Source organism: Alnus glutinosa, chromosome 2, assembly GCF_958979055.1.
Source record: "Alnus glutinosa chromosome 2, dhAlnGlut1.1, whole genome shotgun sequence".
Lineage (NCBI taxonomy): Eukaryota > Viridiplantae > Streptophyta > Magnoliopsida > Fagales > Betulaceae > Alnus > Alnus glutinosa.
In genome coordinates this window covers 17,218,086-17,243,584 of record NC_084887.1, presented here as the reverse complement: position 1 = coordinate 17,243,584, position 25,499 = coordinate 17,218,086, and the positions used below count along the sequence as shown (strand labels likewise).

The following is a 25,499-nucleotide window of genomic DNA, read 5'->3' as shown; positions in this document are numbered from 1 at the left end:
TTCAAACAAGAGGCTAAAGAAACTTTGAATGACTTGATTAATAAAACAGAAAACATTATGTATGATGGAATAATTAGTTGAGGTGATAACAAAATTCCAAGATTATTCTATGGTACATATATAGGATATAATGATTGTAAACTAATACATAACTAGGGTAAAAGACCTTAAGCACTTGATACTTAGGGTTTTGTATTTATATATATTTATAAGGATTTACAAGTACATATATGCCGTGTACACTGTCATTTACATAAGGTAAGAATTATTCTATTCTAGGAAAGTAGATATGGTAATATAGCCATTGAGGTACAATAGCAAAGTTGCGAGAGAATAATGCTAGCTGTAGGTTTTATATGAAGAGAGTATCCGAGTGTGTGATTGTCGGGGAAGATTGCCTTGATTCACGGCTGATTGATCTAGGGTTTGTGTGCTGTCCATGAGTGAACTTGAGATGGTAGATGCGGCTGTTGGCATGGGATGTGAGTTGACTATTATATCCTTAACACCCCCCCTCAAATGGAGGGGAGGGACGACCGGAAGTTTGTCACGCAAGAAGCAGAAGCGATCGGCAGGGAGGCCTTTAGTGAAGATGTCAGCAAGTTGGTCGATGGTGGAGAGGTAGCAGAGCTGAATGTCTTTGTTGAAAACCTTGTCCCGGATAAAGTGGACATCAACTTCGATGTGCTTGGTGCGGGCATGAGAGACCGGATTGGAGGCAATGGCAAGAGCGCCGGAGTTATCACACCAAATTGTGGGAGGAGATAGCAAGGGAAGTTATAATTCTTTGAAGAGCATGCGGAGCCAGTAGAGGTGAGTAGTAGTGATAGCCATGGCACGGTACTCGGCTTCGGTGCTGGATCTGGAGACAACAATTTGTTTCTTAGCGGACCAGGAGATGAGGTTGGAACCAAAAAAGATGTCATAGCCAGTGGTGGAGTGGCAATCGTCAGGGTTGCCAGCCCAATCGGAGTCACAGAAGCCGTGGAGGGTGAATGAGCCTTTGGTATAATGGAGGCCAAAATCGAGGGTGCCTTTGAGGTAACGAATAACTCTTTTAGCTGCTGTCCAGTGCACGGAGGTGGGAGCTTGCATGTGCTGGCAGAGTTGATTCACTGAATAGGCAATGTCCTGGCGCGTGAGAGTGGTATATTGGAGGGCCCCAACGAGTTGTCGATATTCAGAAGGGTTGGGAAGGAGGTCACCATCATTCTTGGACATCTTGGAACCAGAAAGGCAGGGGCTGCGGTATGGCTTGGAGTCAATCATGCCAGTACGGTGGAAATGATCCTGAATGTATTTGGATTGCCGAAGGTGTATGCCAGTGGAGTCCCGGGTGGTTTGAATGCCAAGGAAGTAGGAAAGGGAGCCAAGGTCCTTCATGGCAAAGTCAAGTTGGAGTTTGCCTATAACCGATTGCATGGAGGTATTATTGTTACCTGTAATAATAATATCATCGACATACACTAAGAGAAAGATGTGAGATCCGTTAGTGTGAAAAGTAAAAAGAGAAGGATCAACTTGAGAACTAGAAAATCCAATTTCTAAGAGAGAAGTAGAGAGCTAGGTGAACCAAGCCCGGGGAGCTTGTTTGAGCCCATAGAGAGCTTTATGCAACTTGCACACATAAGTGGGGAATTGAGGGTTGAAGAACCCTTGAGGCTGTTCCATATAAACATCTTCATCAAGTTAGCCGTAAAGGAAGGCATTGGAGACATCCAGTTGTGTGATGTTCCAATCAAACTGAACGGCTAAGGAAATGAGTAACCGAATGGTGGGAGGTTTTATAACTAGGCTAAAGGTGTCATGGTAGTCAATTCCAGAGAGTTGATCAAAGCCTTTGGCGACGAGACAGGCTTTGTAACGGTCAATGTTGCCATCTGGTTTCTGTTTGAGCTTGTAGACCCATTTGTTGTGGACAACATGTTGGTGGGAAGGGTGGGGACAAAGAGACCAAGTGTTGTTGGAGAGGAGTGCTTGGAATTCAGCAGTCATAGCAGCAAGCCATTCAGGTTGGGATGCAGCTTGACGGTATGTGGAAGGTTCGGGTGGAAGGACGACAGAGGTATAGGTGAGTAGGGGATGTTTGATAGCATGAAAGGTGGTGAAGTTAGGATAAGTTCGAGGTTTGGAGATCCGATTTGGGATCGGGTGATAGGACGGTTGCTAGGGGCTACTAGGTGGGTAGGGAGAGGAGGAGGGAAGATAGGGGAGGGGAGGGGGGCAGGGGTGGGGGATGATGGTAGAGGCAGAGATGTATGGGATGCTGGGGATGGAGATGCAGAGGGAGGCAGTGGAGTGGAAGTGTAGTTTGTAGGGTCAGGAGGTGAGGATGTAGGTGTAGGGAGAGCGGTGGAGACAGGAGACGTAAGTGGGGAAGAGGGTTGGGGGAAAAGAGCAGCAGGTTGGAAGAAGACGGGAGCATTGGGGGCTATAGTGATTTTACAAGACCCGTGAGAGAGAGATGGTGTTTTGGCTGGAAATTTGGTTTCATCGAAGACAACATTGCGGGAAAGGTATATTTTGTGAGAGTGAGGATCAAGACACCGGTAGCCACGTTGGTTGGCACCATAGCCGATAAATATGCAGGGCTTGCTTCTGAAGGGTAGCTTATGAGCAGCATAGGGACGAAGTAGGGGATAACAGAGGCAACCAAAGGCACGGAGCAATCTGTAGTCAGGTTCTTTATTGAAAAGTTTGAAGAAAGGGAAAGTGTTGTTTGTGACTGGTGAGGGCAGACGATTGATAAGAAAAATGGAGGTAACGAAGGAGTCTACCCAGTATTTAGGGGGTAAACCGGATTGAGCAAGGAGGGTCAAGCCTGTTTCAACTATGTGTCTATGTTTTCTCTCAGCAATACCATTTTCCTGAGAGGTGTGTGGGCATGTGAGGCGGTGAAAAATGCCATTTTGGTCCAAAAATTGTTTGAAGGTGGTGGAGGTATATTCTCCACCATTATCAGTTTGAAAGTATTTAATAGTAGTGGAGAATAGATTTTCAACAAGTAATTTAAATTTAATAAAGCACTGAAAAACTTCATTTTTATTCATAATAGGATACAACCAAGTAAACCAGCTATATTCATCAATAAACAAAACATAAAATTTGCACCCACTCAGTGATGGAACTGGAGAGGTCCATACATCGGAGTGGATAACTTCTAAAGGACTCGAGGAACTTCTAATGGACTTTGAAAACGGAAGTTGTTTGGACTTGCCAAGTTGACAACATTCACACACAGTGGACTGATTGACTGAACCAAGAAGAGGAAGTTGCTGATGACGAAACAGATGCTGTAAAATAGAGATAGAAGGGTGTCCCAGTCGCTGATGCCAAACCATGTCAGTGGTTTTGACACCAAGGAGGGCAGTGAACCCGGATGCCTTATTCAAGGAGTGAGGGTGCAACCGGATGGGGTACAACCCATTTTCACTGGGTCCGTGGAGCAGAATTTTCCCTGTCAAATTGTCCTTCACAGTAAAATCAATATCAGTTAGGGCAAACCAGCATTTGTTGTCTTTACATAATTTATTAATAGAAAGTAAGTTTGTAGAAGCAGCCGGGCAATGTAAAATTTGTGAGAGGAGAAGTTTAGAGGATGTAGAATTAGGGGATTGAACAATGGAAGAACCGGTGTTGTGAATAAGCAAACTTGTGCCATTACCGACGCCAACAGTTTCGGAGCCATCAAACGGTTGAGTTCAGTGAGGAGAGATGAGTCGGCTGTGATATGTGTGTTGGCACCGGAGTCAGCAAGTCATTCTTGATTAGTGAACTCTTCATTAGTCTGAGCAGTCATGGCAGCAAGTTGCATTGGTGGGTGACGGCCTTGGTAGGCATAGTCCATGCGATGATAACAGTCTAGGGCACGGTGGCTTGTTTTGCCACAGATTTGGCAAGGAGAGTACTGACGCGGGGGCTAAGCAGCACCATTGGTGGGGTGATTGCCAAAAGAAGTATTGGGTGAGGGTGGAGTTGGATGTCTTGGGGAGTAGGAATTAGGACAGGTTGACTGGCGAAATTGACCAGGGGGACGTGGGAAGGGTTTTGGTTTCCTGAAGTTGTTGGGGCTGGGACGAAAGTTAGGAGGACTATGGAAATTGTTGGGTTGATGAGGTGGTCGAAAGCGGTTGACATGAAGGGCAAAGGATCCTGCTTCAGGGTTAAAGGTTTGCTGCTGATTTTGAAGGAGAATTTCATGGCTCAACAATTCAGATTGGAAGTCATGAAAGGTGGTTTCACGATCACGTAAAGTAAAGGCAATAACAAAAGAGTTGTAGGTAGGATTAATACCATTGATAACATAGGAGATGAGATCATCATCTTCAACGGGTTTTCCCACTGCTGAAAGTTCGTCAGACCAAGTTTTGGCTTGGCTGAGGTATTCAGTGCAGGTTTTGTTACCTTGCTGCAAGCGTTGTAACTGGCGCTTGAGATGGGAAATTCTGGACTTTGATTGTGCTGCAAACCGTGTTGCCAAACTGCTCCAAGCAAGCTGCGATGTTTTTAAACCGTACATTGAAGGTACCAATGGAGGAGCAAGAGAGCAGATAATAAGATTCAGCAATTGCTGATCTTTTCGCAGCCATGAAACATAGGCTGGATTCAGAATTTCACCATTACCAGCTGCATTGGCAATGAGTTTAGGAGGGCATGGATCTGATCCATCCAGTAGGCCTTGGAGTTCATAACCGCACAAGATAGGTTGAAATTGAGCAACCCATCCGAGATAGTTAGGACCTTCTAATTTGATGCTTCCAAGTTGAGTGACATTGGGCATGAGGTCTGAAGTAGTAGGAGCGGGGGCAGTAGGAGGAGTGATAGTGGCCATGGATGAGCGTTGGCTATTGGTAGGCTCTGATACCATGTAAACTAATACAAAACTAGGGTAAAAGACCTTAAGCACTTGATACTTAGGGTTTTGTATTTATATACATTTATAAGGATTTACAAGTACATATATGCCGTGTACACTGTCATTTACATAAGGTAAGAATTATTCTATTCTAGGAAGGTAGATATGGTAATATAGCCGTTGAGGTACAATAGGAAAGTTGCGAGAGAATAATGCTAGCTGTAGGTTTTATATGGAGAGAGTATCCGAGTGTGTGATTGTTGGGGAAGATTGCCTTGATTCACGGCTTATTGATCTAGGGTTTGTGTGGCGGCTGCTAGGGTTTGTGTGCTGTCCATGAGTGAACTTGAGATGGTAGATGCGGCTGTTGGCATGGGATGTGAGTTGACTATTATATCCTTAACAATGATCATTAAACTAGAAGTTGACTATAATTATATTGAATATGAAAAATATTAAAGAAATCTTGGACTACTAGAGACATCTTTATAAAGATCCACAACTTTCTGTCTAAGAAAGAAATGAAATAATTGAAAAGATAATAAACACTTATCTTGAATATGAAAACCTTTTCACACGCTTTTACTATGAAACAACTTTGTGTTTGTCTCTGATTATGAAGAAAATCAATTGTTTGATTCTTCCCATGAAGCAAACGTGGTAAGTGATGGTGAGAATGAAAGTGAAAGTGAAAATAGTGAAAAAGAAGAAGAAAAAACTTCTTCAAGAAAAAGAAAAATGGAAGAACCAATAGATCAAGAAAATTTGGTACTTGGGCTACTAATGAGTTCAACACTGAAAACATTTATACTGAGAAGATAAACAAATCTTCCAGCAAAGTGAAGAAGAAACTTCTTTAATTAATCATTCATATTAAAGAAGAGATGATGAGTTCGAAGACAATGAGTTGCTTATGGGGGTTAAGTAAATTTACCCTTGTCTAACTACAATCCTTTTGCAATGTTTCAATTTTTGCAATATCCTTCCCAATTTATCATTGGGGTTGCAATGCCTCCCTTTTGTGACTCAAAATGATAAAAATACCCTCATAAGATTATTTTGACAAAACTGGTGAGATTAAATTAACAAGTCAGATGTTTTCACTTAATCATTTCACCAATTATGAACTTCTATGTCAGTTTGTAAATGACTTATACTAAAGCTATATATACCAAAAAATAAAAATAAAAATAAAAAGAGAGAGAGAGAGAGAGAAGTTATTTCAAGTTAAAATCCATATATTATCGACGACAAAGTTAATTGCCATATACATTTCTATCGATGATCCAAACACCTCATCTCTAACTATTATCGTAAAATGGCAACAAAACCCCACGTATGTTATAAAACTCAACACTAATAACTGCCTAAAGAAAGTCATCGCTAATGAATACTACTTCCAAAGAAACGGCCGACGGTGTCAACAATCATAGCCCTTCTCGGCAACAATACAAAAGTTTTCGCTAATACCTTGCCCCCCATAAACTAAACATTTTTAGCGCATGCAAACTCTTTATGCCTTATGATTTGCTTTTTTGGGACAAAACAATTTTCGTTGCCAAACACCCAAGTAGAAAAGAAATGAGATGCCAAATGTCATCACAGAAGGAATTTTTGTAACAGACCTAGGGTTTCATGTGATGCCCCATATAAGAATTCATTTTTATTTTAAAAGATTAATCCAATCACGCAAACATCAAAACATTTTTTTACAAAATTAATAGAATGCTTTTAATCCATTTATTTTCCTCCACGAACGTTCTCCATTTTCCGGCCTAGAACTTTCGTTATATATATCTTTGACGAACGTTTGTCACCCTTTCATGAATGATCATGAGAAACGCTAGCTGGTGTGGCCGGCCAATCCTTATCCTTTCAAGAACGATCATTAAAGTATTGTACAATGTGTTGGGAAGTACATCGCACGTCTTTAGCGTGTGTGTCAAACCGTACTCCGAACAATCGCTGTCGTACGTCACTTACATGAGGAACATTTGCCAAATGACCAAATCAGTTGCTCTTTATTATATGCACCCATTGCCTATAAATACCCCTTATCTTACGCTTCTCAACATCAATTCTACGACAATACACCCATTTTATCATGCTTTTTGGTTCGAGGAAAATGTTAGAGTGAGAAGGAGATTTTTTTTGAAAATCCACCTTCATTGAGGTAACCCTTGTTACCTAACCTTTTTTTTTTTTTTTTTTTTTTTTTTTTTTTTTTTCCGATTATTAATGTTCTATCTTTGTTAGTTTATTATTCATTTTACACTTTGCTATACATGCAAACTTTATGGATTAATTTCACTTTTCAAAGGAAAATGACTTTTTCAAAATATAAGCTTTCAACCACTCTTCATTTTCATAAATGGTCACTGTGGCATGTTTTTTTATACCCTAGTTATGTTGTTAGGAACTTTATTTAAGATTTTAGAACATTTGGTTTAGGTTATCTTTATATTTACACACATTCTGGTAATGCAAAACATTCTCCAGGCTTTGTACAAACGTTCATCACTCGTGAGATGAACGATCGTCCTTGATTGCCAAACGTTTGCGGTATGCCAGAAATGCTGAAAATAGGAATTGGTTATATATTAAGGAGTGTTATTAATTTTAGGTAATGTTTCTCAATAGCAGGAATCCAGGATGTCCCAGTTTGTGGATAAGTAGACAAGGTAAGTAAATACTTATAAAAATGAGTTCATAATAGACGCGATTTGTAAGTTGACTAAGTATGATTTTCTTTACTTAAAAAATACGATATAAGCCTATTAAATTTTCACAAGTGTCTGATAACTGTTTCAAGATTTGTAATACTATATTTAATAATAAATAAACCATATTATTGCATATAAGACATGGTACCCCGGTACGTGGGGTAGAACGGCCATGAGCTTACTGTTATACAGGTTCTTCTTTATGGTCAAAAGTTTATAATGTGTTTTGATGGGCCTTGAATCCAATGGTTGTTTTATGATCGACGCACAATGCTTGAATGGGAGTCACAGTTACGGCTTTAGCGTGGGCTACTTGAGGTCAGACTTGGTCGGGCTACTAGTATATGACGGTATACATACATATCCGGGGCGTTAATCTTGTTCTATAGGTCCCTCGGAACAAAGCCAACCCTGCTGAGAACAGGTTAATGGGTCAACTTGGGTTGTCGGGTCCATTTACTAACTATTGAGAATATTTCCCAACACATACCAACCTTGTCGCTAATTAGAAACCCTAAACCCTTAGTGATCGGAACTCAATTGTCATAAATTACATAAATAGCTAGCTAGCGATGATATCTGGTTGCTAATAATTAAGTTTAACATTTTTAATACTTTTAGCAACAAGGATGTGTTAAGGCCGGCCCTACATTAATCCTGTTACGTACATTGATAAAGTTGATGGTGATCAAGAACCATGCTGTGATTTTATGTTTGATCTTGTTATTAAAACCGTGGGAATGTGTTAAATTACCACTTATCCTAAAAACTTAAGTTGATAGAAAAAGGTAAATGTAATTACTTAATCAATACTTTTAACATTCTCCCTCAGGCGTGGGCTTAGACTTTCTTTTAATAGGTGAGGCCTAACACGTAGAATATTTAATTGAAATTAGATGTAAATGACGGAGTCAAGATTCGAATTCAGGATCTTTGGCTCCGATACTATGTTAAATTACTACTTATTCTAAAAGCTTAAACTGATAGGAATATGTAAATTTAATCCCTTAATCAATACTTTTAACAATATGCATGCTTTCATGGCACAAAATTAATGACCTCATGCAGAATGGTCTCAACTTAATTATAATATAGATCTTGTATTGGAGTAGTACGTCGTACATACAAATTCTTGCTGCTTGCGAGCAAATTTACAAAATGTTTTATGGAAATTATTCAAACTTCAGTCATAATTGCTGCTTGTCGGAGATAGAAGTGTAAGAAAGAGTTTTGCATGAATCATTATATATATATATTAGTACGTAGTGATCGATGTAATCGTACGTTCTGTTGGTAGAAGATGGAATATTCTTATTTCTTACACAAATTGGAGAGCTGTCTGGTCTGTGCGGGAGTAGACGTGGTTGGATTCCAGAAGGTTTACAGGGAGGTAGTTCCGATCGTACGCTTGTGAAGACGTGGCGGACTCATACGCAGTTGCTGGCATCAAGCTTGCTGTCGGTAGCTGCTCTTGTGCTCTCTCATTTTCAGCTATCTGCATGCATCCATCATACAACAATTACGTACTCCTCTTAATTAATATTATTATTCAAATTTAATTTACTTGAGATAAAGAGAGAGAGACTGGCCTTTGCTCGCAGATAATTGTTTTCATTTTGCAGGTCAGCCTCCTGCACATTTTGCACATGTATGCATGTTTCGGGTAAGATATATATATATATACACACACATATTGAGTTCCATATATATAAGCATTAGCATACACCACTTCTTATTAATTTCTAATTGGTTATTCAAATTCAATCTGTCGTAAATTAAGGTTCTTATCATTCAAAAAGCAAGCCATGAACAATGAAACTCCAGCCAGCCAAAAATGTTGCAAATGATTAACTCTCTTAGGAGTTAATGAATGTAGTATTGGATTATCACTACCACACGACTAGTGTTTTGTGATGATTGAGGAAATCATTAGCCACATATGCTCTATCACTTCAAAATAATTAGTCAAGTTACAATTAGAGCTCAAAGCAAGACTTAAAAATTCATGAACTCCTTTATAATCTATCATCTAACTTCATATGAACATTTCATCTTACCAATATGAGATTAACTTTTTAAAGTGTCACAGTGTAGCTGTTTTTGTTGTTGGGGCTAAGTCAATGGCCTTCCTTATAGATTATCTTTTATTAATGTTATTCTTACTCATTCAAAAAGAAAAAAGAAAAAAGAAAAAAGCAAAGAAAAGCAATGGTCAATCAAAACCAAGAAAAAATTGAGCAAATAACAGTAGCAGTGTCAAAAATGGGTCTTCAATGGTCTAATGTACGTTTGCCAACAATTACTGAACTCTTTTACTTGGGAAGAGGGTGCATGGGATATTATTGTCTGAAAGAGAACCAACCAGTACACGGAGAAACAAAATATTAAAAGCAGGAAACAATAGTTACCCTCTTTTGCATGAACTCGATGTCAGCGGCAAGCATTTCATTCTGGAAGAACTCGAGTACGTTAATGGTTTGTAGCCAATAAAAACAGATGGTGAAAGACATCGATATCAATCGATATTTCATAATCCTGATCATAGTGAAATATACTACGTACGTACGAACGTTACGTACCTTTTTGGATCTAATTCTGCTGATTCCTTTCTCCAATTTTACCTCCAGGTTCTTCAGTTCTTTCAAGGTCATACTGCTAAGCGCTTCACCCAGTATATGCCTAGAAACACAGCATTGTATGTTGACGAGAAAAATAAATCTGGATATATAAGCATCTCAAGTTAACGCACTTCAATAAATTACCCAATGAACATATATGTATACCTGTTCAGATTTTGGGTTTCCCGGATCTGTTTTCGAAGTTTGGATGCCTCTTGCTGGTAAAACTGAGGATGCAGTAATAATATAATTAAGTGGATCTCATCAAAATTAGAAGTTCAGTGCAGGGGAAGAACCACCATGACGCTTACTGCCTCCCCCCCCCCCCCCCCCCCCCCCAAGGTTGAATGTGGTCATCACAAACATTACTTTTTATTTTTTATTTTTTATTTTTTTTAATCCCTTTTTGAATAAGGAGGAATTTATTTTAAATAAAAACTCAACAAGAACAAAAATGATCCATAAACAACTCCCTAAAAAACAACTTCTCCCAGTTCCTACGAGATCAAGGAACATTCCATCTATTCTAAATATTAGACCAAATACTTTTTGAGAATGGACAACAAACAAAGATAATTAATATTCTTGTCGCCCAATTCATAGAAAACATAATTCATCTCCAGAAGTAAGTCAATAACAACCAATATATCTTAGGTATAGAATCTTCTTTTACTTGCAAGCCACAAAATAAAAGGGGAGCGATGAATAATTTTATCATGCCACACTAGCTTGTGTCAGAACACTTTTGAGCCGCGGTCTTGAGCCGCGATCTCGCAAGCTCTCCCAAGCCCGATTCACCAAGAAAACACAACTAGGAACCATATTAACTAAGACACCTTATTCCCAATAATGCCTCTAATGTCCAAAATCTTCTTTTAAGACTAGGAACAATCGTCAAGACATCCTAGAAGCACATTTATGAGAAATAGCGTTAACCCAACTTGACCAAATGGAGTTGGCATTATTGGAACATAGCCACACATGTTTCAACATAGCCACTTTATTCCACATCTTCAAATTTTTAACACATAGTCCGCCTTCTTTCTTGGGAAGAAAAACAAAACTCCAAGTACCTTTACCCCCTGCACTATTAAGCTCATCTCCCTTACATAAGAAAGATCTTAGAATCTGCTTCACTTAGATGAATGCACTTGCATGGCAAAGAGAGTTGAATTAATCAATTGAAGCCTAACTGCATAAGGAAGGACTTTGCATGCCCAACTCTTAGCCTTGAAAGCAATCCTCTTTGCTAACACGCGCGACACAATCAGCCTTCTTTAATATAGAAGAAATAAGGGAAACCCTCAAATTCTTCACCGGGAGCTTACCTTCCCGATACCCAAAAATACTCCACAATTGATTCTTAACGGGCCTAACAACTCCACAAGTAAACAAACATCTTTTATTAGGGCTAGCAGATCCAGAGACAACCTTGACATATACCAAAACTAATTGATCGAATCACTCCTTCAACATGGTAACAGAGTTTAACTCCCCCCTACGTAAGATGAGAAGGTCAATAGCAAAACATAGATGAGATAATGGGACTGAGTTCTCTTAGTCATTCTATCCATAAGCCTTGAGAAAGCCTCTATCACTAAAACAAACAGATAAGGCAACAGAGGGTCACTTTACCTAAGACCTCTATTCCCAGAGAGAAAGCAATTCGAGCTAGGTACCCATCAATACCGATAGAGAATCTAAGAGTAGTGATACAGTCCTCAATCCACCGCACCATAACCTTAAGGACTCCAACAGTTTTAAAACCACCAAGACAAAATTTCATTTCACAGAATCATAGGCATTCATTAAATCAACCTTCAAAGCAAACCTGTGGATCTATTTGTAGACTTTAGGTCCATTTTCGTGCTGCAAGACCATAAGACGTACTTGGGACTTTTTCTGGGAGGGAAGTGAACTTATTCATGGAGGGCTCAAGGTTACATGGGACATCGGGCCCTTTATGACAGAGGAAGATAGACATCATGATCATTTGTTTTTCTCCTGCCCATACTCTAGAGCTAGCCTAGCTATGTAGCGTCACCTTGGTGACAAGTTCAATCTCTCTTGGCATAATATGCATTGGAATTTATATATATTCTACACAGGATGGTGACGATTTTAAGGAAAGTCCTTCCTTTGATGTTTTCTCTACAGTCGTCTATTCCCTCCGATGAGAAAGATTCATAAATTGTTTTCAGGGTTAGGGCTAGGATTTACCCTTTATAGAGGTTCTAATCATCTTTCCTCAGTAGATGGCTAGTGGAATCTTGGGGGTTTTCAAAAGTGATGGCTAGAATAGAAAAAGGTGACTTTCAATAAATGCACAAAAATGATATCCTTATAGAGGATTTGTTGCTGCATGTGCAGAAATTATAGTATGCTATTTGTGTTGGCCTGGTGGGCTTACAAATTAAGATCTTAATTTACAATATGTTTGCTCCTTTCTCATCAGTCCGACATAGAGGTGATCTTAGTTAATTGGCTAATGATGATGACGGAGTAAAAGGAAATTTCTAGTTCCCATTAGAGATATTTCATTTTGTACATCCCAAACACAGTCTCAATAATCTGGCATGCATGGCGACCTTCAATTAATGCTAAAAAGAATTTAACTTTGCAGAGATGGGATGCTAATGATATGCATGTTAAGCTCAAGAAATTGTTGTCAATGCTGAAGATTAATGAAGTAAATGAGACAAATATGCATGACATTCAAAGAGACAAATATGCATGACATTCAAAGTAAGGTAGAGCTACCTCATAACACGTTGCAAATTAATATAAATCCAATCAGGTTCTTAATTACAAAAACATCTGTAGAAATAGTTTAGAAGAATATATGCTGTTGTAATAAAACCAAACGTTAAAATATTTTTGTGTTAGGGTCATTTTCTTTAATTGTTGTTATAATTGACCAAAAGCAGTTTACCTGCGCATTAGCTTCGGAAACAGATGCCGAGTTTGAGGATTCAGTACATGCTTTCTTGTACCTTTCAATCGTTGTTCTGACACTGCAAAAGTACAAGTACCATTAATAATGCAAACATTTTGATGTCGGTATCTGATTGAGCATCATATGCATTTGTAAAGAGATATCATTGTCATAAAATTTAATTTCTCTACTAGTTCACAAAGATCAAACGAGGATTGGACAGTTAAACGTTTAATTTGCTTCTCTCGAGTACGTACAATCCGAAGAAAATTAATATTGAGGACTAAAGAGTACTTGGGGAAAGATATATATCATTGCCATCAACATGTCAAATCTCCACAATCCCCAAGGCCCGAAGTTCATGAGGCAATACTCCCTGTACGTCCCTGACCTAACATATAGCAGCTCACAGCACACTAAAAACTTTATAAATAAGAAATAACTAAAGATTCAAATGTTACCAGGAGAACTCATAACGGGATGATTTGATTCAATTATTAGAGTTAACCTAGGCCTCCTTTAAATTCATGTTTGGAAATAAAGTTCTCTAGTAATTTTTTATTAACCTTAAGCAGTTAAGCACTAAGTAGTACTCTTTATATAGACTTATAAATTGATGAGATAAATAATATTCAAACTAGTGATAAATATAATATTAAAATACTGATAATGAACTTAATCTAAATTAATCTTAAAATAAGATAATTCTTACTTAATAGAATTCAACTCTAATACAACTTCTAATTTATCTCACTATTAATTTATCTCCAAGAGTGATGCTATTTTAACTATTCAAATGCAATTTTTTTTTTTTTCTATTTTAGTTATTAACTTTTCAGCACAAACTCCTAACAGTTCACTCTCTACTTTCTTTAACTATTATTTTTTAATCTTTTTCTTTAATTTTTTTTTTTTCACATCTCCATCACTCTCCTCACCACGCTGACCTCTCCATTGATTTTTCTTCACACTCAAATGGGATTCTATCAGACAGCAGCTACATGAAAGATGTTTTTATTGGGTTAACTATGAATTCTTTTGGTTGATGTTGATTTACAGGAATTCTTGATGACTTTTGACGAAGTGATTGTGTTCTTGAATAAATTTCACTACCCATTTGATTTTTTTGAGGTTTGAATTTTCTGTTTAAAGGAAAACTAAATAGTTGAGGGTGTTGATTTTTTTGAGGTTTGAATTTTCTGTTTAAAGGAAAACTAAATAGCCGAGGATGTTGCCGAAAATGGTTCAAAGTTGTTTTGGAAGAGTTTTCTTGGATGATCTTTGAGGAAGGGAAATCAAATCAATGAAAGAACAGCGTGGAGCAACAAAGAGGGAGAGAGAGAAAATATTTTTAAAAAAAAATTATAGTGTGATTATTGTTCATTCTAGAAGAAAAGTTTGTATTTTGGCTAATCTGCTGGAGAGGGAAAAATGCATATAATAATCAAATTTTGCTATGTTAAAAGGTTTGTCTACTCTACTAGAGATACTCTAAGACGTTTACTTTTTGTCACTCTACTTTGTTTCAATTTGTGTTTTCTTCTCTTTTTTTTCCCCTTACTTCTTCGCGAAGTCCCCTTCCTCTAACACTTGATCCAAACTCTTTATTCTCTTTCTAGGCGGCCATTCACTCGATGGTTCCTCTTCTGCAAGAAGCCTCCGTGGAGATGGCAGTACACAATGGTGGTAGGGAGCATCAAACTGGGCTTGGAGCGGTGCAAATGACCTGGTCTTCACTGCAAAAATCATGGGTGGCAGTGGGGCTCAGGAATCAACAACATCAACTGCTACTCCGTCTGGGACGGGCAATGTTGAACTGTGCTAAAGGAGATAAATCATAAGTATAGTTTATCACGTTTTGTGTTTATCAAGTGTTTGTTATCTTCTAGTTATAGAGTTTGTGCTGAATCATAGTTCTACTCCTGACAGTACGTATAGGCTATCACGGCTGTAGTGTTCTATATATGAGGTTACTCTCATCTTTACAAACACGTCTCAAATTGTAGACCTCTTCTCCTATAACAATTATACTTGTAAATCCCTATATATTTCAAGGAAAAATTACACTTTACCCCCGCCCCCTCCCCCTCCCGGATGTTTCATTCAAATTGCAATTTTGCTTCCAAAGTGAATAAAGTTGCAATCAACCCCAATAAAGTTTCAAAAACTTGCAATGTAGCCATTCCGTTAGCTAATTCCGTCTTCCTTGGCGGAAATTGCCACACGTTCGCCATACGAGTGATTTTTGGTCCAAACTTGACAGAAATGCCCTCATCTCCTCCAAGTTCAAGTTCATCTCCTCATCTCAGCCATGACCGACGCCCACCTCTTCAACAATATATCTCTTGAAGGCCGTAATCACCCAACAATCACCGAGTCATCATTTTCCTCGCAATCACCCAGCAAACGTAACAAACCCAACATAAGATTCTTGCGTTCGCTGTGTTTTGTGCTTTGTTGACTACTTGGTTACTGAGAAAAGGAAAGAAAGAAACATAGATATTATTGCAATGTCGAATCTTAGACTTTTTGTTGTTTTTTACTCTAGAAGATTCCCCAGTCCAGTCATGCTACTATCATGGAATTGTTGGCACGAGCCTAATTCCTTCTTCAACTACTTCTTTTCTGCCCTTTTTTTTTTCTTGAAGAGAAAAATCGTCAGGAAAATAATAATAATAAAAAAAATTAGGAATTCAAAGATTCAGTTTCTGGGCAACTAAGCAAAGATTAATTCAGGATTTATGGTAAAAAGAAGAGCAAAAGAATATCTTAGAAATCCTTTTATGAAATTAGACTTTAAATCTTGGATTTATAAAATTGTTTCCAAACTTTTTGAATGTTCCAATTGCAAATACAGAATCTCAAAAAAGTTGGTGCGTTTAATTGGGAGAGTTGTCCAACTTTTCATTATTAGGGTTCTCTTTTTTCAGACGGACAAAGTTTCACTACTGGCAAAGGTAGTTCAACGAGTGAAGAAGCCGAAAGAAGAAGCCTCATAAATCTCAGAGCTCGAAACCTTTCCATCAGAAATAGACAAAATCACCGTACTCGCCGATGATTATTCCAGCGACGGTAGATTAATTTCCTTTTTTTTCCGAAAAAGCAATGGCTGTATTTTTGAGGGCATTTCCGTCAAGTTTGATCCAAAAAGTGCACGTGTGGCTCACGTGTGGAAATTTCCATAAGGGAAGACGAAATCGGCTAACGGAATGGCTATATTGCAAAATTTTAAAACTTTGTTGGTTTCGATTGCAACTTTTTTCACTTTGGAGGCAAAATTGCAATGTAGGTGAAACTTCAGAGGGGTAAAGTGTAATTTTTTTTCATATTTCAATGTAAACCACGTTCAGTGGTAAGCAAGAAAGAAGGATTACACAGAGAGATTTTAAGTTTTCATATGGTATCAGAGCTATTATATTGACTAACGTCTTTTTTTTTTTTTTTGGTTTGCTGTTCTTCTCACAGTTCCTAACATCAATTCATCATTGCATGTTATGCTCACCAAAGGAAATTTCATCTCCTGGAAAACACATATTGATGCGTATCTTCGTGGTTAGGATGCACATGGATTTCCCAATGGCACCTCCACTCCTCCATCACAGATCCTTCCCAGCCCCATCACTGAAGATGGTGCTCCTACATCAATTATGAATCCCGCTTTCATCACCTGATTCCAGCGGGACCAACTTATTCTAAGTGTGCTGATTTCGACAGTTCAGAACCTCTTGTCACCCACACAGTCGGGTGTGCTACGTCTCATGATCTCAGGACAACCTTGGAGATAATGGTCACCTCCCAATCACGAGCTCAGATGATGCAAGTTCATTACCAGCATGCTACATCAAAGAAAGCTACCTCTTAAGTTATTGATTATTTCCAGAAGATGAAACTTATGAGTGACACCATGGCTGCTATAGGCCAGCCATTAAATGATTTTGAGACAGTGTCATATCTTCTTTCTGGTTTGGGATCCGAGTATGATCATTTTGTTACCTCTGTGACCACTCGTGTGGATCCTCTTTCTCTTGAGGAAATTTATGGCTATTTGTTAGCATATGTTGATGACATTATTATTACAGCCTTTGTTCCCTCTGCTATTGGTGAACTCCTTAATCAACTCAAGTTGGAATTTGTTGCCACCTACAATCTGGACTACTACTTTCCCAACGACGATATATCCTTGATGTGCTGAAAAGAACAAATATGTTGGAGGCCAAACCAATTTCTTCCCCCATGTCCACATCCAGCCCACTCTCGACATTTGTTGGTGATACGATGGAAGATCCATCACTATTTCGTAAAACAGTGGGCTCTTTTCAGTATCTCTCTCTAACACATCCAAATTTGGCATTTGCAGTCAATCGGGTTTGTTAGTTTGTGCATTGTCCAACAAAGGTTCATTGGCAAGCTGTTAAAAGAATTCTATGGTATCTCAAGCACTTTGTCACTCATGGTCTCCTTCTCACACGCACTAGTTCCCAACATAAGGCATTTTCTTATGTCGATTGGGAGGGATGTCAAGATGATCGCAAATCTAACGGTGCTTACTGTGTGTTTTTTAGGTCAAATCTCATCTCTTGGAGCTCGAGAAAACAACTTACTGTCTCCAGATCGAATGCTGAAGGAGAATACAAGTCTGCTGCAAACACCACTACTGAGCTCCTATGGTTCAGGCACTACTCTGTGATCTTCGTATTCCTCTTTTCTCTCCACCAAAGCTGTGGTGTGATAATATAAGTGCTACGTATCTCTCGATTAACCCGGTTTTTCATGCATGCACAAAGCACGTGAAAATCGATTTCCATTTTGTCCATGATCGTGTAGTAGATAAATCTCTTCAGGTTCTCTTCATTCCCAATAAAGATGATCAACTTGTAGATGTTTTGACTAAGCCAATTGTCTCCACCAGATTTAAAGACTTCTACTACAAGCTCCATGTGTGATTTCCCCTGTTGACCTTGCGGAAGGGTGTTAAAGCAGATAAATCATAAGTATAGTTTATCACTTTTTGTGTTTATTAAGTGTCTGTCATCTTCTAGTTATAGAGTTTGTGTTGAATCATAGTTCTACTCCTGAGAGTACGTATTGGCTATCACGGTTGTATCTTGACAGACACGTCTCAAATTGTGAACCTCTTCTATATAACAATTGTACTTGTAAATCCCTACATATATCAATCTAAATCACATTCAGTGGTAAGCAAGAAAGAATGATTACATAGAGAGTTTGTAAGTTTTCATAAACTAGTGGTTGAGACTGGTCTTTTTTTTTTTTTTTTTTTTTCTTTTCATGTCGGCCATGCAGTTGTTGGGTGATGTGGCATGGCTTGTGGTTCCTGTGTCAGTTTCGTTGTGAAGGGGTGTTGTGAGTATAGTTGGTTGATTGGTCTTCAGATGGGGTTTTGGGTGTTGTAAGGGCACCAGGTGGTGGGAATGACATTAATTTTGGCTGATTAGAACTTTGGATTTCATGGTTTTCTCCGGCCAACATTCTGTTGAATGTATTGGCCATTTCTTCGAATCTTTTCTCTATTTGCTCTATGGTTTTCAATTGAATTGACATTAATTTGTAGCTCCAAAGGCATCACCTTTAATTCCAACAATCATTTCGGAAGTTGGACATATTTGGACCATTAATTTGGGTGATGGCCGGGAGTCTTGCTCCAATACCTTTGTTACAAGAATTATTGACGTAATAATTAGGGTGGGTACGTTATTAGAGGTAACATAAACCTCCTTCAAACTCACGTTTGGAAATAAAACTTCTCTCTTGATTTTTATTAACATAAAGCAATCTTTATATAAACTTACAAAGTGATGAGATAAGTAATATTCAAATAAATCTAATATTAAATTACTGAAAATAAAACTAATTTTAATTAATCTTAAAACAAGGATTAGAATTCGATCTACTCTAATACAACTTCCTTTAAAAAACATATTCATCCCATTCTCTAAAGCAAATGCATTTTGCATTTCATCTACATTCATGGCCCAAAAGCAGAATAGCTCTTTGCATTAATTAGTTTTTAATTACTTCTTTCTCCCTCCCACCCCTCCTTGTCTTTCTTTATTAATTTATTTCTTCCTTTTCATGAACAAAAGAATATAAAATTATTAAAAAAATTATTTTAATAAAATAGAAAAAGAATTTAGATACGGGCCGGGGGTATATGATGTTTTTGAAAAGTGATTAATTAAAATATTAAAAATAACTTTTATTTACCCATTTTAAATAAGTAATTGAGGATGCTCTTAGGGACAGTGAAAATGGTAATTTTTTCACAGTTTCTGAGCCTTTCCTTTCGCTCTCAGTACTAAGCTGTAACCTTAATTTTCTCGAGCCACTGGTGGTTGCATGTCTCAGTCCCTAGCTACCTCTAGTTCAATGACACATGGAATTAACCCATTGCACGAAGTGTAATAACCATGAGAAACAAGTATTATTCACAACGATCACCCCAAAATCCAAAATCTGCTTCTTCTACTTTTATAGCATTATATAATAATATATTTTAAAATGAAAAGGACATAATCTATGAACCATATATGAGAGTCTACGACGACTGAGAAGTCCGTTCTTGCAGCCATTGTTGCAAACTCATCCCATGCAAGAAAAGAGCTTTAATGCATGTGGAGAACCTTTCATTGTCTCCTAGCCTTTGCTTCTCTCCCCACTTTCTTCTCTCTGACACCTCAACTTTACTTCAAACCCTCTCTCTATCTCTCTGAAACTAAACTATAAATGTGTATCATGTTTTTCATTATTTATTTTTCTGTTAAAAAAAGAAAGAAAGAGAGAAGAGCTAGGAAGAAGGGATTCGTGACAAGACTTTATTTATTGACAGGAGGGAAGAACTGAAAAATCATGTCTGACGTGACAAAAGATTCGTATATTGAGCAACCTTAATACCTACAGCTCATTTCCAAGGGCGAGACGATCATAAAGAGGGACAAAATCCAAACACTTACTTGGCAAAAGTACATTATTTGGCTGACTGATCAAAACAAGATTTACCAGAAGTTGTAAAGAGAAACCTTTTTGGGATTGAAGCCCTAATTCCCTAACCAGACTCTCAACGATATTTTATAGAAGGTAAAAGTGGTTAAGATGGGGCAAAGTTTACAAACCCTAATTTAGCTTTTACGGGTTGAGTCATGTAAGATGGGTCTTAAGATTTTACGACAATATTGAGTTTCAGAACGCTAAAATCTAATCAGAATGGTTCTTTCTTACTGTGTTCTAAATAGGATTATATATATATATTACACCATCACTTCCATTTTGCTCTCTACCAAGGAAGCTGATCTCACTGACCTGCAGATCTTGGTAACCCTAAAATTTTGCTGCTCTCTACCAACTTCTACAATATTACTCCACCACTTCCATTTCCATCTATTACTAACAGATCTTCGATCAATCAAACAAAAGAGCTGGGAAGAAGCAAAAAAGGGAAACAAAAATCCACAAAGAAAAAGAGAATGAATCAAAGACAAGTGAATGTTGTTGGGAGAGAAAATCAATCTTCACGTTAGACCCAAAAATGAAACTTCAAACTTAATAAGTGACGAAATGATCGTGTTCTCATACTAAAAAAATCCATCGATAAGTTTTGGAGAGAATTTGGAAACGCAGGAGCATCTACATAACATATATAGCTAACTGAACTATAAAAAACCTTAAGAAAGAAAACAAAAATAACAAATCTGTTAGCATAATTATTAATCCCAGCTAAGAGCAAGAAAACTCAGAAGAACTTGGATTTGAAACAAAAGTACTCGTTGTTAGCATATAAAGATGATAGTTAGAAATACTCTGTGCAAAACCAAAGATGGGTAGAAAGAAATACATAAACTGGGACTTGAAGATTGATGATTTGAAGCAAATTAAGGTGAAACAGTTAAAAACCTGCTGTTAGCGTACTCATAGAGGCGGCCACGGCTGGAGAAGACGATGAGTGCAATTTCAGCATCGCAAAGAACAGATAATTCGTAGGCTTTTTTGAGCAAGCCGTTGCGGCGCTTGCAGAAGGTAACTTGCCGATTTGTTGTGTTTTCGATCCGCTTAATTTCAATTTTGCCTCTTCCCATTTTTCTCTGCGAAGAGCCCTCCGGTGTTTGATCCGAAATCTCCATGAATTAGCAAAACCAAGGTGATGGTGCTATTTGCAAGAAAAAGCAAACAACAAATTTATGCAAACTGTTAAACAAATTCTTTGGTGTAGTTCACCAGCACTTGTTTTTGTTTTTGTTTTTCCTTTGATGTTTTTGTCTAGGGTTCAGAAACAGATAAGAGATCCAGAAAATGGAAATGGGTTGGCCTTCAACGTGGGTATTTATAAACAGGAAAATAGACCTTCCAACCATCATCTATCTCACACTAATATTGGAGATCGATGTATAAGGGAAATAATAAAGTTTTATTGGAGATGTATATGGGAAACAATTCCAATAAGGACAAGGCCTTCAGGTTCACTACTTTCATATGCCAATAACCATCCATTTTTTTTCATGTATGGGGAAAAAGGGAGGGTAATAATAATAGGATCTTTCGGAAAGTGGCTTTTAGATTGGGTTGACTAAATACGCTTAGGCTTAAGCTGCCCTCAACAGCTTAAATAATGGGGGAATATTGGAAGAGATAATACAAATTAAGAGTAATTATAATGCTATTTGCTAGAATGCTATAAGATTATTAGGATGACGTGATAATGAACAAGGGCTTGAAATTAAAAAAATAAAATAAAATAAAAAATTAAAAGTGAATTTTTATATTTTATCTTAATTATATGACAATCTACTTATAAATATCACTTCTCATGTAGTAAAGACCTTTGGAGGACCTCCCATGTTATTTGCTTTTGGAATTTTTAAGCTTTGGCCTTTTTTTTGAAGATTTGTTTCTGACCTCAACCCCAGTGGACAGTGGTTTAAAGTTTTCACCAGTCTCTCTCTCTCTTGTATTATTGGAATTTTTTTTGTTTCATACCGTGGTGGTGACGCAAGGAGAGTCCCATGTGATATCCTGCTCATGCATGCCTACTCTTTAGTGCATTTATGGTAACAATGGAAGAGCCTCTTTGATATTTTCAGCTGCATTATTATACTTCTTTCCTGTGAAAGACGCTGATGGGATGCCGCAGGACCAAACCGCGAGGCAGCACTATCTTTGTTTTGCGCTATACCATTTGCTAATTAATAGGACCGGTTTTTGGTAAATAGCTGTGTTTGTAAAATTTTTGTTTGAGTATTAATAAGAAATGATTAATGGGACATAAAGTATAAGAAGATTAGAATTATTTTATAGAAAGATAAAAAAGTTTTGTTTTATGTAGTGGGTTTTATTTTATTTGAATAGTAATAAAAAATTAGTGATGTGATATAAAAAATGAAAAAAAAAATTTAAAATTTTTGATTTGTCTTTTTGGGAAAAAGTGGAAAAAAAAATAGAGAGGAAAATAAGAGTGTTGCCAAATACACTCACAACTCCAACAACAGAAGAAAATATACTTACCTTTCAAGTTGAACCCTTTTGCGATTGTAGACATTTGTGATACTTAAATTGATTTCTTCAAAATACCATTTTATCACAAAAAATCCATTCTGTTAATTGTTGGTAAACCAAAGTAGCGTATTCGCCACTTAGAGCATTTCCAATGGGTTAGTTATTTGCAAGTTTAGGTTAGAATAGCTAAGTAAAAGTTCAAAAACCTCCTCCATCCAATTATGTATTCCAAATGCAAAATAGATTTGTCTTGGATTTGTGAATACATGTGGAGTTACACTATTTACAAATGCATTTTTTTTTTTTTAATATTTCTTTGAGCTCTCTCCTCTCTATTTCCCTCTTCTCTTGTTCTTTCTTTTTTCACTGTTGCTTGTGATTATAATTAATTAGTAGTTATTGTTTACTTAAAAAAAAAAAAAAAAAAAAACTCGTATTTGCATTTATAGCTTTAGCAAATTTACGGTTGATTTTGTGGGTGGTTTGAGAAGCCTTGGGTTGTTTCTAATTTTTGGAGTCTCTTAATTTTTGTTTGCTACGTTGATGAAATTTTGGTAGATGACTGAATGGGTTTCTCAAATCTTGAGTTGGATGGAAAATCATGGGTTATCTTGTTTTTCTACGGTTTAGTTCTACAGAAGTGCTGTTTGTAGATGATTTTGCTACACTTTATTCCAATTTGATTAAAATTAGAGATTTTTGTAAAGTTTTCCTTGTTAGTAAAAAAAAAAAAAAAAAACTGTTCATCGATTTCAGTTTGTTTTGGTGGAATCTGTTCATGTTGTTGGCAGATGAAGGATTTTATTTGGTGTTTTTGGTGGAGATGAGTTTTTAATTAAAATGAATTTGCCATTTTAAAATTAACATAATGCAATAATATGAAATTTAAAATTAAGTTTGGCTATATATTTGCCATAAATATGCTTGATATTGGTATACAGATATTATATTTATTCTTATCATTGGCTAATACAATTGTTAAAAATATAACCGTTAGAAAAATGATCGTTTAAAAATTATTGAGTTAGAAAAATGACAGATTAATAAAATTACTGTTGAAAAACATGACTTATTAGAAAAATTGTCGTTTGAGAAAAAATGACAGTTGAAAAATTTGCATTAGAAAAATGACCATTTTAACAAAATGACTGTTATTGACAAATATGACCATTTGAAAAAAAAAAAAAAAAAAAAAAAAAGAAAAAAAGAAAAGAAGAAGAAGAAAAAGAAAAGGGAGTAAAAAAAATGTAATAAAAAAATAAAATAAAGAAACACTATAAAGTTAATAATAGATATATAATCGGATGTATGGTGCCTTTTAAAATCTATTAGCTAAATTAAATAAAGTAAAATTTAATTAGCTAGTTTACATAAAAATTTACATAAGTTATTGGGAGTGCTCTTAAAACACTCCCAATGGCTAATGAAAACAACAAAAGAAAGCATCAATCCCGTTGGGAAATGCTAAATTACAACAAGTGCACAACTAATACACAACTCCAAGGCACATTGAGGACCTACAAGTATAAGTCTCATCCCAATATACCTTAAAATTGTGCACTAATTATACACTTGTAGTGCATCTATCACATTCCCATCCCGTAATCCAAAATCAAATGCAAAGCTGGCTTATGAATAGTATCATGCCACCTGTACATGAAAGCAAAATTATTTAATTGTTTCTCTAGTACTTTCTCTAGTTTTTTAACATGTTAATTAATGGATACGTGTTGGAAGCTTTCGTCCTTTCGAAAAACTTTCTACAGTGACTCATAGCTGGCTAGGATGACAAAAACCAGAGGCTTAATTCATGCTCGAACACAAGGTGGTGAAGGTCTTCAAATGGATAGTGCCACCCAAAAGAAACCCTACAAGGTACTATCAGAAATGAGAACAAAGAGAATTTGGGAATTTTGAATTGTATTCAATAATTGATCAAGAGTTTACAAAACTGCATATATACATTCTGCAGAAAAGAAAAAACTAACTAACTGAAGTAAAACTAACTAGTTAAGTTAACTAACCAGCTAGCTAATCTACTAATCTAACACGTGTTTTACAGCTAATCAAACACGTGATTTACATGTGTAACTCATACCCCCCCCCCCCTCAAGATGAATAATGGATGTTGAGAATGTTCATCTTGGATAACAGAGACTGAAAAACAGCAGAGCCAAGAGGCTTAGTAAACAAGTCAGCCAACTGATTAGAGGAAGTAACATGTAAAGTCCGAACTAAACCATGTTGGATTTTTTCTCGCACAACATGACAATCGATCTCGATGTGTTTAGTTCGTTCGTGATAGACTGGATTAGCAGCAATGTGTAAAGCAGCCTTGCTGTCACAGAATAAAAGAGCAGCTTGAGGATGCAAAATCTGGAAATCTTTGAGAAGCTGAAACAACCAAGTAATCTCACAACAAGTAGCAGCCATAGACCGATATTCGGCCTCAGCAGAAGAACGAGAAACAATAGTTTGTTTCTTAGATTTCCAAGAGATCAGAGAATTTTCCAGAAAAACACAAAACCCGGAAACTGATCTGTGGGTGTCAGGGCATCTAGCCCAGTCAGAATCACAAAATGCCTTTAAATGACAAGGGGAAGAAGCTGGAAAAAACAAGCCCTGACCAGGAGCAGCTTTGATGTAACGAAGGATCTGAAATACAGCATCTAAATGAGGCTTTCGAGGGGCCTGCATGAATTGACTTAAGGTATGGACAGCATAGGTTAAGCCAGGACGAGTAATAGTGAGATAGAGTAGCCTACCAATCAACCTGCGATAGGACTTAGGATCATCAAGCAACTCACCATCCGAAGCAGAAAATCTAGCATTTGAGTCCATCAGAAAAGCAGAAGGCTTAGCAG

General features: G+C 37.1%; 2 protein-coding genes across 2 annotated transcripts; both read right to left on the bottom strand.

The window, feature by feature from the left end:
* Positions 1–777: 777 nt before the first annotated feature.
* Positions 778–1,422, bottom strand: LOC133860321 (uncharacterized mitochondrial protein AtMg00810-like). Its single transcript, XM_062295948.1, has one exon. It carries the CDS (start codon positions 1,420–1,422, stop codon positions 778–780), a length of 645 nt encoding a protein of 214 aa, XP_062151932.1.
* Positions 1,423–8,896: 7,474 nt separating this feature from the next.
* Positions 8,897–21,266, bottom strand: LOC133861250 (agamous-like MADS-box protein MADS1). Its single transcript, XM_062296989.1, has 7 exons — positions 21,040–21,266; positions 13,129–13,210; positions 10,362–10,423; positions 10,158–10,257; positions 9,987–10,028; positions 9,168–9,209; positions 8,897–9,073 (listed from the first exon to the last, which is right to left on the bottom strand). The coding sequence occupies exons 1-7, from the start codon at positions 21,264–21,266 to the stop codon at positions 8,897–8,899; spliced, it is 732 nt and encodes a 243-aa protein (XP_062152973.1).
* Positions 21,267–25,499: the final 4,233 nt, after the last annotated feature.

What these genes read in the sequence shown, in the direction of transcription:
- LOC133860321 (XM_062295948.1), bottom strand. Translation starts at nt 1,422, where the DNA reads ATGCAATCGGTTATAGGCAAACTCCAACTTGACTTTGCCATGAAGGAC.
- LOC133861250 (XM_062296989.1), bottom strand. Translation starts at nt 21,266, where the DNA reads ATGGAGATTTCGGATCAAACACCGGAGGGCTCTTCGCAGAGAAAAATG. An exon ending in TTTCCGAAGCTAATGCGCAG is followed by an intron (nt 10,424 to 13,128) that starts GTAAACTGCTTT and finishes CTGCATCCTCAG; the next exon opens with TTTTACCAGCAAGAGGCATC. An exon ending in GAAACCCAAAATCTGAACAG is followed by an intron (nt 10,258 to 10,361) that starts GTATACATATAT and finishes CTGTGTTTCTAG; the next exon opens with GCATATACTGGGTGAAGCGC.